Source organism: Lynx canadensis, chromosome A1 (genome assembly GCF_007474595.2).
Source record: "Lynx canadensis isolate LIC74 chromosome A1, mLynCan4.pri.v2, whole genome shotgun sequence".
In the NCBI taxonomy this organism is placed as follows: domain Eukaryota; kingdom Metazoa; phylum Chordata; class Mammalia; order Carnivora; family Felidae; genus Lynx; species Lynx canadensis.
The window spans coordinates 144337934-144358339 of record NC_044303.2 but is presented as its reverse complement, the minus strand read 5'-3'; the positions used below and the strand labels follow the sequence as shown (position 1 = coordinate 144358339).

The window sequence follows — 20406 nt, the reverse complement described above, 5'->3', positions numbered from 1 at the left end:
CTCCCACTTGCATGAGTGTGTGCTCTTTCGCTCTCAAAATAAATAAATAAACTTAAAAAAAAAAAAAAACGCTTGGAAAAGAGCAAATGAGGAGACAGGAGGTAACGGACACTAAGGTAGGATGTGATTTAACACATAAGAATTAGTGTTAATTTTTTTTTTATGTTTATTTTTACTTTTGAGACAGAGAGAGACAGAGCATGAACGGGGGAGGGTCAGAGAGAGAGGGAGACACAGAATCTGAAGCAGGCTCCAGGCTCTGAGCTGTCAGCACAGAGCCTGACGCGGGGCTCGAACTCATGCACCGGGATCATCACCTGAGCCGAAGTCGGACGCCCAACCGACTGAGCCACCCAGGTGCCCCGAATTAGTGTTAAAAAGGAAGGTGAGTGATTTTTATTTTAAGTTGGGAAACTCAAGGAAGGTCCGTATACGGTTAAAAGCAGGAGTTTGGTGTCCCAAAGCTGCTGTGCTCACCAAAATGAGAGTTAACTAAGAAAGAACACTCCAGAAAGCCAGATATCCAACAGAAGAGAGTGGCAAGGGGGGGGGGGGGGGCCAGAAGGCGAGTGGTGCAGCAGCAGCCTGGACGGATCCAGATTGGGGTCCTCTGGAAAGCTGTGGGAGAAAGAGAAAACTCTTGTGGAAAATGGAATCAATAGGTTATCTGATATGGTTGATATCTGGGAAGAAGAATTATGATAGTTCAGATGGACAAATGGAGAAAAATCAAGATTAGGTACATACAAATTCATGCAAGTAAAACATGACACTGAATACTTAATCCATGCAAGGTGCTGTTGTAAGTGGTTTAATGTGTATAGATTTTAATATTCTTTTGTTTAGATTTTATTTTTAAGTAATTTCTACACCCAACGTGGGGCTTGAACTTACAACCCCAAGAACAAGTCACATGTTCTATAACTGATGCAGCCGGGTGCCCCTCCAGAGTCTCTACTCTTTAAAAAAAAAAAAATTTTTTTTAATCTTATTTATTTTTGAGAGAGAGAGAGAGCGTGAGCAGGGGAGGAACAGAGAGAGGAGACACAGAATCCGAAGCAGGCTCCTGGCTGTCAGCACAGAGCCCGACTCGGGGCTTGAATCCACAAACTGTGAGATCATGACCTGAGCTGAAGTTGGACGCTTAACCGACTGAGCCACCCAGGAGATTCTAGTGTCTCTACTCTCAACCATGAGAATATACTGTCTCTCCAGGTAAGGTGGATGGGATTGAAAAAAAAATTGACGAGAAAAAATGTTATCATTATACAATTTTGTGGTTATGCAAAGAATATCTTTACCATTTATTATTACATAAACGTTGACTTTAATTTTATGAACACTGTGATATGATTAGGTCGGCAAGATGTCAGATGGAATGTTCAGTGGGTTAAGATTTCAGACTACATGAAACAAAAGATAATGTACAATAAATACAGTCAACAGATCGGGAAATAACAGCATAAGAATATTATTTGAAAATATGGAGGTAATAAGGGAAAACTGCTAAAATAATTGAAAGTGTTTGGCTCTGGAGAGGGGATTGAAAAGTAGGGTGTGGAGAAGGGAGATGCTATTTTTTATTTTATGTTTTGTCCTGTTTTTGACATTAAAAAAAAAAACCATTGTGCATATGTGAATTTAGCAGAAATAAAGGAGAATGCAATTACCAGAAAGAGTGGGGTAAGGGCAATACAGAGCTCTGATTATTTTTTGCTTGGGGTCCCAAATCTATAGCTCTTTGTTTCTAAATGAAGACTTTGTTGTTTATTGTAATTGAAATTAATACAATTTCCGCTAGTAGATTGAGGTCCCTAGAGAGTTTATAATGAAGATTAGAGAAATTTCTTCTTTTTTATTTAAAAACTAACAGAAGGGTTCCTGGGTGGCTCAGAGTGTCCCACTCTTGGTTTTGGCTCAGGTCATGAACTCACAGTTCCTGGGTTTGAACCCTACATTGGGCTCCTTGCTGACAGCTTGGGGGTCTGCTTGGGATTCTTTCTTCATCTCTCTTTGCCCCTCCCCTGCTCATGTTCTTTCTCTCTCTCTGTCTCTCTCACAATAAATAAATAAACTTAAAAAAATAAAATAAAAGCTAACCAAATGCATCACTAAGTTGTTTTTTTTTTAAAGGTGAGAAAATTTTAGGGAGTTAGAGTAATTAATTTTATTTGCTTTTAAGCCATTATTGAACGGGACACTAAATTATAATGAAGGTTCGTGGGTGTTTATGACTAGCTTTTCTTTCATAATATGAGTATATACCACTGTTGTTTTTAGTTCAGTGAGGTTTTTTTTTTTTTTTTTTAATGTCTATTTATTTTTGCGAAACAGAGAGAGAGAGAGAGCAGGGGAGGGGCAGGGAGAGAGAGAGACACAGAATCCGAAGCAGGCTCCAGGCTCTGAGCTGTCAGCACAGAGCCTCAGAACTTTGATATCATGACCAGAGCCAAAGTCAAGACACTTAACTGACTGAGCCACCCAAGCACCCTTAGTAAGTGGTGTTTCAAACTCAACATTGACTTCTACTTCCTAAAAAGGAAAAACCAAAAAAAGCACTTCAAATTAGGGAGGAGAAAAAAGCAAATTATAAGCTGGTTATTTATAATATTTCATATATACATATATAATTATATTGCATAAAAGGAGCTAATTCAGTTAATTTAAGAAAATTTTTGTGGGGGAAATATTTCACATGGTGTGCCAAGAGCTAGTCTTATTAAAGGAGGTCTATTACTGCGTATTCCTGAAAAACCCAAATCAAAAAAGATGGACTGTAAAAGTATCTACATGTGAAGAACACCATGTACAACTGTCTTCCTTGAAAAAAGTCTTCAGAGTACTTAAAATAAAATTAAGGTGCCACTGTTTTATGTTATGTCTGCTGACATTACTTCTCTTCTTGTTAACTAACCACAGATGCAAAGGATGCTACCAACCAGCCCTTAAATAGTAACAGTACAGCCCTCAGAGCAAGGAAGGTGGTAAACCTTTACACAAGGCCACATGCCTTTGAAATCTTCCAGCAGGGATGGGGGAATCAGCTTGCACAGATTATTTCTCAATATCCTTTAAACTTCTTTATTAATATCAGTCAGGGCTGCTATTCAGTCTGCTTAAGAAGGCCAGGCCCTGTTTGGCATGGTCTATAGGGGTGAGTTTATCTAATCCTTGGAGAGTGTATGTCATTCCTTCCTTCCTTCCTTCCTTCCTTCCTTCCTTCCTTCCTTCCTTCCTTCCTCCCTCCCTCCCTTCCTTCCTTCATGAGAGCGAGAGAGTGAGAGAGCAGAGTGATCTCGAGGGTGAGCGTGAGTTGGGGAAAGGCAGAGAGAGAGGAGAGAGAGAATCTTAAGCAGGCTCCATGCTCAACTCAGAACCTGCCACGGGGTTCAGGGCTCCATCCCATGACCCTGGGATACCTGAGCAAAAATCAAGAGACAGACACTCAACAAATTGAGCCACCCAGGTGCCCCTTGGAGGGGGCATTATTAGCCTTGTTTTGCAGATGATAAAACTGAGACTCACAGGTGGTCCAGCCAGTTCTGGGTAGAGTTAAAATTTGCAACTTCCTGACTCTGGAAGGTTGGGCTTCCACTATGCTTTTCTGTACCTTGTGGCAGGATTGACAAATCCCTGAGTTATTCTTTCATTAACTCCCCAGCAGGCTGGCAATGATAACAGTTACAGAACCCTCCCACATTGGAGTTGATTTGGCAAAAGGGCACAGGATTCAGGGTCAGGAGGCCTCATCCTGCTACCAGCTCCACCTCTATCTATCCCAGCGGTCCCTGGTGAGGATCCTCTGCCTTCTTGAGCCTCAGCTACCCTAACTGGATAGGAGGCTTGGATCCCAGACAGCTCAAACGTACATAGATGTCACACCTCCCCTTTCCCAGAAGCTGTTTGGCTCTTCCCAGATGGACAAAAACTCTAGATGTCCAACTAATCTCCCCAGGTGAGAAATGGGGCCAAAGTGACCTCTGTTTGGGATGAGTTACAGGCCACCATGGAGCAGGTTGCTGCACTAGTCTGCTTCTATTTATGCTGTTTTAATTTTTTTCTCTGCTTTATTATTATTTCCAAATTTTAGTTAGAGCCACTTGTTACTTTCCATGGCTCTGAGTAGGGCCTGCTCCATTATTTTTCTTCCTCTAAACTCAGGTATTTGAGATTCTAGGAGATCCTGTGCAGCTCATTAAAAACTCAGTTCCCATTCGACTTTCTATTCTCCAGCTTCTATTCTTCGAGAGAAGACAATACTTGGCCAAAGGCTCTGTCTTGAAAGCGAGTCCATTTAAGGGCAGGCTTTGCATCAAGTGCTAGGGGGTCAGACAAGTGGATTCCAGTCCCAATTTTGCTTCTTCAGCTTTGCTGTGAAACTTTGGGCAAGTTGTTTAACGTGTCTGGGCTTTAGTTGCCTCATTTGTAAAATGGGTACAGTAATGTTTATTTTAAAGTAAAAGGGCACGGGGCAAAGTTCATACTAACAAACTCCTCTTCTTGAAGTGGCTGCGAGGAGAGCAGATTTCGGTACGGAGAAAAACTAGGAGTGCTCTGTCTTCTGCATGTAAAAAGCGATTATTTGGGACCCGTTTTTAAAGTAGGTCGGGTGAAAGGAGGCAGGGACGCAAACCAAGTCCCTGGGCGGGGATGGAGGCTGGAAAATAGATCAATATCCAGGGAAGGGAGGAAAGGGCTCTCACTGAATCCCCCAGAGTGCCTGGCAGAACAGCCAGGTGCCCATAGATTCAAGGAAACTTGGGCAGAGGGGCTTTTCCCTAAAGTAGTTCAGTTTTCTTGACAAAGGAGGGAGGTAAGGGATTTCAGAAACAGGAATCCAGGCGTGTCTTCGTTGGCGCGGGGCAGACAGTCAACCCGCACTCGATGGTCCCTACTGCGTCGGTTCGGTTCGGTTCGGTGCAGGTCACTCAGCAATCGTTCAGTTAAGGATTTAAGCTTTACTGGAGCTAGCAACCAGCTCCTTGACTGGAGCTGGGGGTCAAAGGGGCGCTGCGCTCTCCTCAGGACCGAGCGCAGTCAGGCCGGCGCGGGAGCACGGGAGCGCCGGGCCCGCCCGACGGTGGGCGGACTTCGGAGCTCTCACCGCACCGGGAAGTGATGGCAGCCGCCCCGCCGCCTGACGCCAGCGGAAGTGCGAGCCCCGGGCGAGCCTGCTCCGCGGCGGACCGCCTGGGAGGGGGCGGGCACGGGGCGGAGCAAGGGTTGTCGTGGTTCGAGGGGGCGGGCGGGGTCTGCAGCGGCGGGGCGGGGTTTGGCGGCGGTTGTTTTCACCCTGGCGGCGGTGCCTGGCGCTTGGCTGGGGCAGATCGGCGTGGAGGCGTGAGCTGGTCCAGAAAGGGGTGATCGCGGCTGGAGGGAGCCAGGAGGGCCGGAGGGACGCGGGGAGCGGGCGAGCAAGCCCGTGGTCGTCAGCCGCCAGGATGTCAGCGCAGTGCTGTGCGGGCCAGGTGAGCTGGGGGAGCGTGCGGCGGGGTGGGGGGTGGGGAGAGGTGGATCGGGCTACGGGGTGGGGAGCCCAGGCACCTACGGCTTCTCTGGGTGCAAGTCCCAGATCCAGATCTTCGGCTGAAAGTGAGGCGGGTGGCGGGTCGCCCGGGGCTGACACTGCGCAGTCTAAGTGAGTGAGTGCCTCGGGCCCGAGCGCGGCGCTCAGCCGTCGGGGAAGCCCTGTGCCGCGCGCGAGCTGGAAGGCACTCGGGGAAGCCCAAGAGGAGACCCTGAGGTCTTCCCGTCCGGTCTTAGGGACTTCGCTTAGGGCGGGGCAGGCAGGGCTCGGGCGAAGGATCCCGACTGCTCTTGGAGAGTGTCGCCGACCCCTCAAGGCAAGGGTGTGTGGGGTTGAGCCCCGTAGCCCACCAGGTTCGGCTTACCTGATGAGTCCAGAAAAAGACGTACGTTTGGGCAAAGTCTCCTTTCTCATGCGGTGAACAAAACTCGGGTCATATGGCGCAGGCAGTTTGCCCTTGGCATCTTGCAAGCCTAGAGCATTGGCTCTGTGCCTTCCAGAACGTCTCGAAACCTTGTTTCCAAAGTATGGTTCTCAGGGCCGCGCGCAGGGAAGACTAACCCAGCCCTGCTTCCTGAGTTTCCCGACGCAGCCCTCGCTGCACGCTACCTGCTGCTGCCTGGGCAGAGCTCGAGCCTTCCCGTCCCTTCTTTCAACTGAACTTGCCAGTTACCCTCATATAATATCTTAAAATATATTTGTCTACTTTGGATAGGCGACTCCTACTGGTTAGTAGCGCATCTGGGCAGAATTAGTAGGTTTTAACTCTTTAATGCTAATTTCACGCCTTCCTGCCGAGTAAGAAAAGACGAAGTAAGCAAAGCCTTCCGGATGTCGAACTGAACTCCCTCTTGCCTATCCTCCCTATTCTGTACAGCATTTGTGCACATAATTTTAATGGGGTGTTTTTGTTTGTTTGTTTTCAAATGAATGTAACTCCGGGGGGCATTCAGGTACGGGGATATTCTTGCTTCCGAATCCAGTCAACCTCACGGCAGTCAAAGCCTGCCGGTAAGTGATGCAGGGATTAAATTGTGAGTTTTCGTTACTGGCCGATTATTCTGGCAGATAATACGCCCGCTTTCGAGTGGCCGTGTGACGCTGAGAGGTCTAATACTGTACCTGACATGCATTCGCGTTGTTCTTCTTGGAGATGAGGAAACTATTTTTAACTCGAGGTGTAATGCCTTGCCTTGAGTCCGGCAAGGAGAGAGAGGATGCTTACCCCCTTACCAGGGCTTCTGAGACCAATGTGGACTGGAAAAGCTATTTTCTGAATGTTCCCAATCTCAAAACTTTGCACATCTTTCATTGTTTCCAGTTGCTTTCCAATTTGATGCCACACTTTCCATTATTTAGTAATTATAGATATTTAGGAGCATCTGTCCTCCCCTATTCCCTTGAAAGGCCCTTGAGGCCTTCTGTGACTCCAAACAGCTAATTTAGGGCTTTGAAAATGATTACCAGTACTGAAGTGGGTCTTGTAAAAGAATTATTGGTATGGTTGATATTTTGGCAGGATTGAAGGACTCGTTTCTAAAATCCCCCTCTCAGGACTTTGGAAAGAACCAAATCCTGGCCATTCATCACAGGAAAGTTAACTTCTGCTTTCTCTGGACTGCTTGAGGCAACACTGTGGTGGGTCTCAACACAGTGAGGGGGTGATGACACTATGATTTCCTACGAATGAGGCTGTTAGGTGTACATTAAAAGGACTCGGCATATCGTAATTAAGTCTACCTATTTATTTAAATTAATTAATTAACTGTGTTATTTAGTTTATCTTTTATTCTACCAAGCATTTGTTTAATCTGAGCACCTACAAACTTTTTACTCACAGCATTTCTGATACCAAATGTGTGGGGTTTTTCCCCCCTCATACCAACCAATTTCCCAACTCCCTGGACACCAATTGGACATACAACAATTCAATTCAATTATGACACCACCTGGATTTAGTGTCCCACAAGTTAAGGGCTTAGTTGGGTAAGACTGCCCCTAGCCCTGAATTTCAGAAGCCAGTCACAGGTCTCCTTGGCCTCCCATACCAGGGAGGAAGAAATAATCATATTTCTGGCTATCTCACGATATCATAACATCTGTTTTGTTCCAAGAGCTAGAGATAGGGCAATGAGCCAGACAAAATCATCTCTGCCCTCAGGGGTCCATTTATTTGTGGGTGGGGGTATTCCGCAAACCATGTAAACAATGAAACAGTAAGTGCTAGTACTGGAACAAGACCTGGTGGCAGAGTGCCTTTGGGTGGGACCGAAGGGAGTCCAGGGGGGCTGGAGTATCATCGGTGAGGCCGGTGAGGTAGAGAGGCAGGCAGGTCCCGATGCGGCCAGGGACTGTCAGCTGCCTTTGGAGTTTGGGCTTTGTTCTTGTTTCAGTGGGAACTGTGGTTTGATTTACACTTTGATCACTTCGGGAGCTGTGAAGACTCAGCCATATTAGGGACTGGAGTGGAGGTAGGGAGAGCAGTCAGAGCTGTTCCTTCAGTGAGTATTTTTTAACTGCCTGTTCTGTGTGCAAGCAGGCTGCAGCAGTGAACAAAAATGCCTCCTGATGGAGCTTAAGTCTTGGCGATCTGCTGTTGCTATAGCCCGAGGAGGAGAGAGTGCGGTACCTTAATGTAGGCTGTTGTGCTTACAGTGGGATGTTGCTGGCTTCTGGGCAAATTTTAGAGGTAGAGCTGCACTTTTGTGTGGATTAGAAGTAGGGTGTGGGAATAAGAACGATTCTGTATTTGGCTCCAGCAACTGGATTGATGATGGTGCCATTTATGAGGTGAGATAGGAGGCTTAAAGGGAGGAGGAGGACAATAGGGAAGGAAGAGCCATAGTTTTCTTTTGGCTTTGTTACATGTGAGATGCCTATTATAGATATTTGTTTGTTTATTTATTATTTATTTATATTTATTTATTTATTTTGAGAGACAGAGAGGGCAAGCATGTACACATGTGCAGGGGAAGGGCAGAGAGAGACAGACAGAAAGCCAGAATCCGAAGCAGTGTTTGCATTATCAGCACAGAGCCTGATGTGGGGCTCAATCTCGTGAACCATGAGATCATGACGCCAGCCGAGGTTGGACGCTTATATGACTGAGCCACCCAGGCGCCCTGAGAAACCTATTATAAATTAAATGGAAAGGGTAAGTCACCAGTTGGATGTTTAAGTTGGGAGAAGTGTGAGGCTGGAGATAGAAATTTTGTGGGCTTTAACTGAGGACGGGATGATGTGTAACTCAGAAAAGAGCCTGGGCTATGGACTCACGTCTGGGTTTGAATTGGGAAATCTGGACAAGGGCTGGTGTGAATGTGCACGTGTTACCTACCCTCTATTAACCTCAGTTTTCCTCAACTGTAGAATGAGTGTGATAATACTTCCTGGGGTTATGAGGATTATATGTGATCTAGACATAAAGTCTCAAAGTACATGATTTAGCACACAGTAAGGAATCCCAAAACTCTTAGTTTGTTACTGGCCCGTACCCACCTGCACCTCATCTCTAGTTCATCTTATTTTTGCCCTAACTCTGCTATACACTTAGATTTTGCTCATGCTGTTGCTAATGGATGCTAATGTAAGGAGAGATTACAAGAGAGAGTGGTCACTCAACACTTTCGGTCACTCAGCACTGTGGTGGTAGGTCCCTGAGGACTGGATGATGAACAAAGAAATTCCTTGCTCTCCTGGAACTTAAGGGCTAGTTAGGGGTGGAAGTGTGGGGGAAACTTGCTACAGAAAATGACACTATACACCGTCAGGTGAAATGAGATGTGTAAGTGAAAAATCCAGGGGTGTGTGGACGCCTCAGTCAGTTAAGCATCCGACTTTGGCTCAGGTCATGATCTCACGGTTCGTGAGTCTGAGCCCCACATCGGGCTCTCTGCTGTCAGTGCAGAGCCTGCTTCACATCCTATGTCTCCACTTCCCCCACACGCGCGACGCTCTCAAAGATAAAAATAAAACATTAACAAATTTTTTTTAATTTTTTTTCAACGTTTATTTATTTTTGGGACAGAGAGAGACAGAGCATGAACGGGGGAGGGGCAGAGAGAGAGGGAGACACAGAATCGGAAACAGGCTCCAGGCTCTGAGCCATCAGCCCAGAGCCCGACGCGGGGCTTGAACTCACGGACCGCGAGATCGTGACCTGGCTGAAGTCGGACGCTTAACCGACTGCGCCACCCAGGCGCCCCAGCAAATTTTTTTTAATTTTTAAAAAATTAAAAAAAAGAAAAAAAAGTTCAGACAATGCTTTCAAGGCAATTTGAGAATAAAGCTTGGCAGGGTTGATGCCAGGCAAGTATAAACATTAATGATAGTAAAAGCAATAGCTGAAGTTTTAATTTCATGTCTACAATGTGCTACCTGTTTTTACCTACATTATGTCATACATTTTTCACAGCAACCTTCAGGTGCAATTAATGTTCTAATTGGCCTTCTTTTGCAGGGGAGGGAGCTGAAGTACAGAGAAATAAATAATTAACTTGACTGATGTTACCTGGTAGTGGAGCCAGGCCTTGAACACTGGCCCACCTGACTCAAGTTGGGGTTCTTAACTGCAAGACTGCCATTCCTCATTATTCTTGCTCTGTATAAATAATGAGTAACTGTTGCTTATTATGGTTGCCTATAAAGGACCAAAGGCAGTTGAATACACAGCTATTGGGCTGTTTTGATAGATATTGCTAGCTGCCAGTCGTGGTTAGATAAGGTCTAGCTTCTTCCAGACCAGATTTTGCTGTTCCAGCCAGCACCTGAAACAGGCCCCAACCTCCTTTTCTTAGAACATTTACCAAAGAGGGCTTACAGTTGTGCATTCTTCCTGTCCCTTTGAGATGTATAAGTATTCCCTACAGCTCAGAGCTTTTCCAGACTAGAACTGAAAGGCAAAAGACAGCTGGGTCATCCCAGGGATGCAGCCTTAGGCTGCCAGAGGCCATGTTAGAGTTTGGTCAAGTTCCTTCATGCAAGGGTTTGTGAAGAGTGGCTTTGTGTTGAGATTTCTTGTAATTTCCACCATTTCTCACTATTAACAGTGGTTAACAAAACCTGGGTTCCTCAGAGTTAGAGGTAACCAGAGCCCACACAGGAGACTCTTAGACTGTGGCCTCTGAGGAAGTGGGAACTGGAACAGGTCTTCCTCATCAGGGCATCTGATCACCTCCAGATTGTAGCTGAAAACACACACACACACACACACACACACACACACAGAGTCCATGAAGACTTCCACAAAAAGTAAATAAGCTCAAGAAGCATTTCCTTAGTAATGATCTTCCCTGAGCTTTGAGAGTTCTCTCTGAATGTGCACTTAGATTTGTCCACACCACCTAGTACTTGGTCATCTGATGCACAGGACTTGTTTCCTGGTTACTGCATGTGTGAGTTTCCTCTCTCCCTCTAGACGGAGTACCTATCATGAACTAGGTGATCCCCCTGTTGAGTGCTTTTGGATGGAAAACTCTCCCTATAGCTCTTTGTTAATAGTGATTGGAAATATTAGGTCCTCATTACATCACATGATGCTTCCACCCTTTGGAAGACATCCAGGCACACATTCTGTTCATGACTGATGTGCTTTTGAATGAATTGGGGGTATTTGTGAGACTCAAAGGGAAAATATCACACTTACCACCCAGAGAACCATATTCTGATATTTTATAGTCCAGTTACCCTTATTTAGTATATGTGATTTTACTTAGCAAAATTAAGGTTATACTGTAGGTGCTGTGCTGTATTTGGTCCTACTCTTTTTGTGAAATATTGGGTGATTGAGGAAGTTTTGTTTCTGTTTGTTTATTTATTTATTTTTGAAAAATACTTATTTATTTTGAGAGAGAGCATGCCTGAGCTGGGAAGGGGCGGATAGAGAGAATCCCAAAGCAGGCTCCTTGTTGTTGGTGCAGAGCCCTACACAGGGCTCATGAACTGTGAGATCATGAACTGAGCTGAAATCAAGTCAGATGCTTACCCAACTGAGCCACCCAGGCATCCCTTGTTTATTTTTTTAGAGTAATCTCTACTCCCAACGTGGGCTCAAACTCACAACCCTGATATCAAAAACCGCATGCTCTGCAGACTGAGCTAGCGAGATGCCCTCTGGTCGGGGAAGTTTTTAACAGGCACTGAGTACTGCTTTGCAGCCATTCATGTTTTCTGGGCTAACAGTCAGGTGTAGGTAGTCTTTTGCCTTCAAACATGATGAATTCTCCAGAGGTGTTAAGTAAAGTTGGATGAGTGGAAGTTAATTCATAAGCATACGTGTTAATAGGTTTGTGTGTTTTTCTATTCCTAAAATACCAAAAATAATGAAGGAAATCTGAATTACCCTCTTTCAGTATCATCATTGAAGATTTATTTCAGTCATTTTTAACAATTTCTTTAAATTTGATCTTCTTTATATGTATAGATTTATATAGATACTATCTACCTAGATGGTGTTTGAGTCATTGTTTTCCTGCTGTACCAAGGTGCCCTTCTCTGTTTCAGTTACATTAAGTTTGAGTCTTGTCATATCACTAGTATCAGCACTTTTATTTTTCTGTTCATTTTTGAAAAACACAGGCAGAATGCAGTAAAGTGCCCACATAGTTGCTCTCCCACACTGACAAAGGGTGGGACATGGGGACTGGCTGATGTTGAACTCTTGACTAATATAGCTCACTGGTGAGCTGATACAGAAAGAACGTTCAGAGATGTGTAGTTAGCTAAGTTCAGGTTGTTATGAACACCAGTCTGTCACTTACTTTAAGCAGTAGAGAGTGAAGGTGGCCATGTTGGTTGGAGAGTTAGCTTGAGGGTTGATCACTCAGATTTGTTTTCTTGGGCTGCTTTATAGCTGACCTGGGCAAGCTGACAAATAGCTTTCGGCTGTGTGGGATGCTTGGCTGGGAGTCTGAGTGGGATGCCTTGGCTGGGAGGCCTGAAGAGGGCCGACCTGTAGGGAGTGGAAGGCAGCCTCTGACTGTAATGAGATAATCTCTTCTCCATTGTTTGCTTCTGTCTGGTTTTCTGTATAAATGTCACCTGTAGATTTGCCACAGCTATTCAAGACCTGGGAGTGAGTCAGCTGTGATCCTTGGAATCTTACCTTTCCATGTCCCGGGTGTTTTAATGTGAACTGCAAGGGTAGAACAAGAAGGATGGCATCGTCTGCTTACAATTCAGAGTACATTGTGGCCGGTTCATCCATGATAGATAGTTTGACATTAAAAAGGAAGTCCTTATATAAGATGGGATGTCTGCAGAGCTAGCCATTGGATACAATTACATTTTATCTTTTGAGTTGTTTTCAGTACCTGTAATTATAACTGTCGTTAAATTAAAAAAAATTGGGGAACCTGGGCGGCTCATTTGGTTAAGCGTCCAACTTAGGCTTGGGTCATGATCTCAACGGTTCCGAGAGTTGGTTGGACCCCCACATCGGGCTCTGTGCTGATTGTGTGGATCCTGATTCGGATCCTCTGTCCCCTCCACCCTTGTCCCTCCTCCCTCTCTCAAAAAATAAATAAGAAAAATCATTTAAAAAATTCAGTTGAGTAAATTCTAAAGATCTAATTGGCTTTATTAATTATTTCACGAATCAAGCTTATCCCATCTAGCAAGTAGAGGGGAGCATCACAGAAATACAAGAAAGGAAGGTTTTTTTTAAAGAAGAGAGGGGTGGAAAAAAGGAAACTATTAGCAAAGAATCCATTGTGTTAGGCAAGGTCGCCCTCTTAAGGGGAGGGGAATGGATGTATCAGTAAATTTCCTAGTGCTGACCAGGAAATTCTCATGCCAAGTGGTTAAGATTACATATTTGGAGGGTTGAAACTGCACTTAGATTAGATACGAGGTCTTGGTTTACTGACTTGGGGGTCTTTCTTTTTAACACTCTAAAGATCCTGTGTTCTGTGTGTCTAGTGAAATTTCCTTACATGTTGAGGTTGTCAGTTGAATTTGGGTTGAGATTGGATCTTCAGAGCAATATTAATCCAGTTACTAATCTAAACCACTGTGATTGTCTTAAATGATCAGGTTTTCCAAGTAGTCTAAAGTGAGCCTTTGCAAGATTTTAGAACATAATGTGGGAATCAGTGTAGTGTGTGTGTAAGGAAATTCAAATAGTGGGTTGGTTTGGTTACATAAAACATCTGTTTGAATTTTAAAGGAAACAGGATTTTACTTTGGCTTTTCTGCTGTAGTTTGCCTTGTAAGATTAAAGTTGAGCTGATTGTTTAAGGAAAGCAGCTGTTATGGAAAAAGTTAGAGGAGGTTTTTATCACAGAATAGATTTTGAAACCACTTGCGGGTTTGGAGTAAGGTTGCAGTAGACAGTGATTAAACAACATTTTTTCCCCCTCATGAACACTGTCCAGTTGAAACAAAAGTGAGAAAAACATGTACACACAACCCCTTAAATCTTATTTATGCAAAGATAACTAGGAGAGCTGGAAAATCAGACTTCGGTTTGTTTATCATTTTTATAAACTGGTCAGCTACACTTTGAAATAAAGCCCACAAGGTCTTCATAGGATTTATTTTCCAGTTTTTTGTTCTTGCCTTGTATCTCCGTGATTTCACAGAGGACTGTGTCTCCTAACGCTGGGATCCTTGGTGTGTGTAGTTCACCAAAACTAAGAAAGAATTCAGTCTTTTGGGGTTCACTCCATGCTCATTGAACTCCTCCAGTGGTGTTCTCAGAAACAATGGCAGTATTTTGTAACCATAGTAATGAAAATGCTCTCTGTAATAGGATTCTTCATCAGCACGAATTTTCTTCTTCGGCTTTGGTAGCATTATTCCTGTTAAATAACAAAAGATTCAACCGACTAAATTTTAAAGACCTAATTGGCTTTACTAATCGATTCACGAATTGGGCAGCATTCCATCTAGTAAGTAGAGGGGAGCTCCAGAAGTCTACAGAAAAGGAAGCCTTTTTCAAAGGTTGGAGGGAGAGGGAAAAAGGAAATTATTGGTATAGAATCCATTGTTTTAGGCAAGGTTGCCTTCCTAAGGGGAGCAGAAGGGGGAGGGTTCTATCAGTAAACTTCTAGTGCTGACCAGGAAATTCCTTGTTGACTGGTTAACAGTTACATTTTCAAGGATTGAAACTGCATTTAGGTTAACCTAAGTGACACCATTTTGGGCCTGTGGTTTTCTTTTTAACATTCCTAAGGACACTGTCAACTTCTTTACTGTTAAAAAAAAAAAAAGCTTGCAACTCTTAAAGCAATATGTCAGTTGATAAATATTCATTGGGTACCTAGCATAATATTAGTCCAAGGCTACTAAGCCTACTTTCATGCTTGGGAACAACTAGTGAATTGATGCTGGCTTTTCTTAGTATAAGATCTCTCCTGGGGCAGAACATCTTCAAAGACTTATTTGAGGTTTGTATATCTCAGTTTTGGACCTTTTTTTGCCTGTGAAGGGGTCCACTGGGGGAGACGCTTCCCTAGGAGTAAATGAACCAACCCATGGGGACATGTGGGGGAACTGGGGTCCTCAAGAATGTGTTCTAGTGGTTTCCTGCAGTTACACAGTTTTTCTGAATACTTTTCCTAGAAGAGAGTTCTTAGTATCTCTCAGCTTCTCAAAGGAATCTTACAACCTTGGAAAAACCTCTCCAAGACCAGCAGTGGAGACCAGCAGTGGAGACTTCTCCATTTAAAAGGCAGGCAGGCATTCTGAGGCACCTGGCTGGCTCGGTCAGTGCATCAAGTGACTCTTGATCTCCAGGGTGTGAGTTCTAGCTCCATGTTGGGTGTAGAGATTACTTAAAAAAAAGAAATCTTAAAAAAAACAAAAAGAAACCCAAACGTTAAAAGGCAGACATTCCTGTAGCAAACATAGAAAGAAAATAAAGTGATGGAGGTTACAACCTGCCTGAAGAGGAAAGAATCTGGGGGTTTGGGGTGGGAGAAGCTTGGGTTTTGTCAGACAGCACCCTATACTCTAGAAGTTAGTAAGGGGGAGACCAGGATTCCTGGGGTTTTTGGCATCTTTGGTTTCCAGAGAGCAGAAGCTATGGTACTGGGGGTTGGAGAGTACTGGGGAACTAAGGAATTGAAGCCAGGGAGGGGGAGGTTATGATCTTTTAAGACCTTTGGCAATGGAGGGGAGACGAGTAACTAGTGGGGGATGTGGTGTTTCAGTGGAATGTGGTTTGGGGTGTTAAAAAATGTATATCACCTGAGTAAATATGAAGATGTAATTGGCCTTACTAAACACTTCATGAATTGGGAACGCCTGGCTGGCTCAGTCAGTGGAGCATGCAACTCTTGATCTCTGGGTTGTGGGTTCGAGCCCCACATTGGGCGTAGAGATTACTTAAAAATAAAATAATTTGAAAAAAAAAACCTAACAATTCATGAATCAGGCAACATCCCATCTAGCAAATAGAAAGGAACTTCAAGTTTTATAAAATGGAAGATTTTTATGGAAAGGAGAGTGGAGCAAGGAAGTTACTAGCAAAAGAAAAGAAAGAATTGTTTCAGGCACTGTCACTTTCCCTTAGGAGGAATAACATGGGGTCTTAACTTGTAGATTTCCTCATATCCTTTGGGTGGGGGATAGAGAGGGCCATGCAGCAAATGACCTCATTGGTGCTGACTGCAAAATTCCTGACTAACTGGCTAAGACTATATTTCTTGAGGGGGGTGGGTGGGAGGGAAGACTACATTTTACAGAGGGGTTGAAACTGCAATTAGGTTAGGTATTAAGCCCTAGTTTGGTTACTTGCCTTGGTGTCAGTGACTCTGTCATGGGCCTGTGGTTGATTTTAGAGAGGGATGTGAACAGATTGCCATTGTGAAAGAGGAGCAGGTTACAACCTGAGTAGAGTTGGGGCTGGCCCTTGGTATGAGTAGTGAACAGGTTTGGATACTTCCTGTCTCCAGATTGCAGGATGCTGAAGTTCATGTACTCTTAAGTTCTGTAACCTGTCAAAATTTAGTCTGGAGGTAGCCTCCATCCCCTTGATTTTTCTCCCCCTCTAACTTCCTTCCCCTTATTTTTCTGTTTAAATTTCTTTGATCCATTTGGATTTTATTCTTAAAAAAAAATTTTTTTAATGCTTTATTTATCTTAGAGACAGAACACAAGCAGGGGAGGGGCAGAGAGAGAGGGAGACACAGAATCCAAAGCAGGCTCCAGGCTCTGAGCTGTTGGCACAGAACCTGACACAGGGCTTGAACCCATGAACCAGGAGGTCATGACCTGAGCCAAAGTTGGCTGCTCAACCAACTGAACCACCCAGGTGCCCCTTTTTGGATTTTATTCTTAGGAAAATCCTGTTCAGTGTGGAGCCCAACGCAGGGCTCAAACCCACAAACTGAGATCATGCCCCGAGCTGAACTCAAGAGTTGGATGCTCAACTGAACCACCCAGTCTCCCTTGGAAGACATTAAAAGGCATCCCTTTTAATTCCCCATCTGAAGCTTAGATGTCTTTTTATTTTATTTATTTATTTTTTTAAGTTTATTGTTATTTATCTTGAGAGAGATGTTGAGAGCAAGTCACGGGAGGTTAGAGAGAGAGGGAAACAGAATCCGAAGCAGGCTCCACACTGTTAGCACAGAGCCCAATGTGGGGCCCAAACTCACAAACCATGAGATCATGACCTGAGCCAAAATTAAGAGTCAGGTGCTTAACTGACTGAGCCACCCAGGCGCCCCCTAGATGTCTTTTTAAAATGCCCCTTCTAATTTTTTTAATTTTTAGTTTTTTTAATTTTTAGAAGATTTTTTTATCTTTTTAAAGTTTATTTATTTAGTTATTTAGAAGAGGGGTAGGTGTGGAGAGAAAGAATCCCAAGCAGGCTCTGTTGTGAGTGCAGAGCCCGCTGCAGGGCTTGATCTCACGAACTGTGAGATCATGAATTGAGGTGAAGTCAGTTGCTCAACCGACTTGAATCACCCAGGCACCCCTCTAATTTACTTTTGTGGTAATCAAAGAACATATTCTGTACATATTAATTCCTTTTAAAGCTATTGTTTTATGTGAATGTTCCATGTGCCCTTAAAAAGAACATATATTCGGGGCGCCTGGGTGGCGCAGTCGGTTAAGCGTCCGACTTCAGCCAGGTCACGATCTCGCGGTCTGTGAGTTCGAGCCCCGCGTCGGGCTCTGTGCTGCCTGCTCAGAGCCTGGAGCCTGTTTCCGATTCTGTGTCTCCCTCTCTCTCTGACCCTCCCCCGGTCATGCTCTCTCTCTGTCTCAAAAATAAATAAACATTAAAAAAAAAAAAAAAAAAAAAAAAAAAAAAAAAAAAAAGAACATATATTCTACAGTTATTGGGTACAGGGTTCAAGTTGATTGCTGGTATTGCTCAAATCTTCTCCATTACTGATTTTTTGGTGGTGGTGGTGGAAATCATCTAATTCTCTCAGTTACTGGGAGAAGGGTGTTTTCCAAACATGATTGTGTTTTTTGTCTGTCCCATTCTGTCATTTTTTATTCAATGTATTTTGAAGTTCTATTAAGTGTACACACATTTATGATTGCTGTTTCCTTAATGAATTGATCCTCTTATAAAATGATCCATTTTATCTCTGGTAATATTCTTTATCTTCAAATGTTTGTCTGATGGTTATGCCATCCTTTTAACTTTCACCCCATTTTAGCCTTTTTTTTAAAAGTAAGCTCTATGTTCAATGTAGCGCTTGAACTCAGAGATCAAGAGTTGCATGCTCTACTGATCGAGCCAGCCAGGAGCCCCATCAACCAATTTGTGTCTTATACCGTAAAACCTTGGTTTGTGAGCATAATTCATTCTGGAAGCATGCTTATAATCCAAAGCACTTGTATATCAAACTCATTTCAAGAACCATTGTCTCAGTTGTGATCATGTGATATTTGGCGTCACATACTAATCGTATTGCAAGACATGGCTTGTTTCTCAAGTTAAAATTTATTAGAAATGTTTGGTAGTCTTGCAGAACACTCGCAGAACAAGTTACTCGCAATCCAAGGTTTTACTATATTCAAAAGTGTGTCTCTTATAAGCAACATGTAGTTAGGACTTGCTTTTTGATCCAGTCTGACAATCTTTGCCTTTTAACTGGATGTTTAGATCATTTACATTTAATGTAATTATTCATGTTTGAACCTGAGACTATGTATTATTGGCCATTTTCATTTTCCCTTAGGTTCTTAATTTTTTATCTTTTTTTTGAGGAGGGGAGCATTCATTGAATGTTTTTAAGTAGTCCTCCTCTATTGCCTTTTTATTTCTTAAAATGTTGTAAGCATTATGGTATTGTAGCATCTTGAAGAAGGGATATAAGTCAGAAATTCACCATTAGTAATGGAATCCATTATAGGTGCGTCAGTACTAGATACTGACCAAATCTTTATAGCAAATGATGAATTAAGTAACATTCATGATATTTTAGAACTGTATTTCTGCCTTATAAAAAATAATACATAGTTATCAGAGGAAATCTGGGAAATAACAGAAAAGTGTAAAGAAGAAAGTAAATATCATTTGTAATCCCAGAGAGAACAAACCCTGTTAGTATTTTGTTTTATTTCATTCTAGTATTAAAGTACAGTAAATTAGGGGTGCTTGGGTGGCTCTGTCAGTTAAGTGTCCATCTCTTGATCTTGGCTCAGGTCATGAACTCACAGTTCATGAGATTGAGCTGTGTCAGGCTCCGTGCTGACAGTGTGGAGTCTGTTTGGGATTCTCTCTCCCTCTCTCCCTCTCTCTCTCTGCCCCTCCCCAGCATGTGCTCTCTCTTTAAATAAATAAATAAATAAATAAATAAATAAATAAATAAATAAGTAAGTAAACTTAAAAAAAATGCAATTAATTAGACCATACTGTATGCACTCTATGTATGTATGTATGTATGCATGTATGTATGTATGTATGTATGTATTGTGCATGAGTGGGGAGTGGGGGCAAAGGGAAGGAGAGAGAGAAAATCTCAAGCAGCCTCCAGGCCCAGCTCAGAGCTTGATGTGGGGCTTGATCTCATGACCCTGGGATCACTTCTTGAGCTGAAATCAGATGTCAGATGCTCAACCGATGGAGCCACCCATGTGCCATGGTGTGTACTATTTTATATCTTAACTTGTTATCCCATGACATTGTGAGCATTTTTACATAAGAATTCTGTTTACATATATTTTTGAGAGAGAGACAGACAGACAGAGGATCACAAGCCAGCTCTGCACTGACAGCAGAGAGCCCGATGTGGGGCTCGACCCCACAAACCACTAGACCATGACCTTAGCCAAAGACCAACAGTTAACTGAAAATTCTTAAAAGTAAACATTGTAATTGGTGTATCATATTTAATCTATCATATCAACATTTATTTCGTATTTTCCTTTTATTAGACAGTGTATTTCTTTTTATTTTTAGTTTTATTTATTCATTTTTTAAGACTTTAAAAGTAATCTTTGCCCCCAACATGGGGCATAAACTTACAACCTGAGATCAAGAGTCACATGTTCCACCAACTGAGCCTGCCAGGCACCCCTATTGTATTTCTTACAAACAAAAACAAAAACAAAAACACCACCACCACACACACACACACACACACACACACACACACAATTATTATAAATAAGTCTTATGTACTCTTTCTCTATGCCCTGCCTCTTTAGGTTAGAGCTCTGGAAACATTCCTGTTGTCACACAATGTGAACATGCATTCCTAAAAAGTCACACTATGCAAAATTGCATAATAAAAACCACAGGCCTTAAGGGAAAATGGGGACGCCTGGGTGGCTTAGTCGGTTGACCCTCTTTGACTCTTGATTTTGGCTCAGGTCATGATTTCAGAGTTACGGGATCAAGTCCTTTGTGGAGCTCTGCACTGAGTGTGGAGCCTGCTTGGGATTCTCTCTTCCTCTCTCTCTCTCCCCTC

The 20406-nt window shown here is 43.3% G+C and overlaps 1 protein-coding gene and 1 long non-coding RNA gene across 2 annotated transcripts in view; one reads left to right on the top strand and one right to left on the bottom strand.

Moving 5' to 3' along the window:
- Nucleotides 1–841: 841 nt before the first annotated feature.
- LOC115519866 lies at nt 842–20011 on the bottom strand. Its single transcript, XR_003970636.1, has 3 exons — nt 19962–20011; nt 18633–18638; nt 842–889 (listed from the first exon to the last, which is right to left on the bottom strand). It is a non-coding gene; the product is annotated as an uncharacterized LOC115519866 (long non-coding RNA).
- Nucleotides 5257–20406, top strand: part of SERINC5 (serine incorporator 5) — a 102261-nt gene continuing 87111 nt past the window's right edge. Inside the window, 1 exon segment of the mRNA XM_030323736.1 lies at nt 5257–5468. Within this exon segment, the coding sequence (XP_030179596.1) occupies nt 5442–5468 (27 nt within the window). The 5' untranslated portion in view covers nt 5257–5441.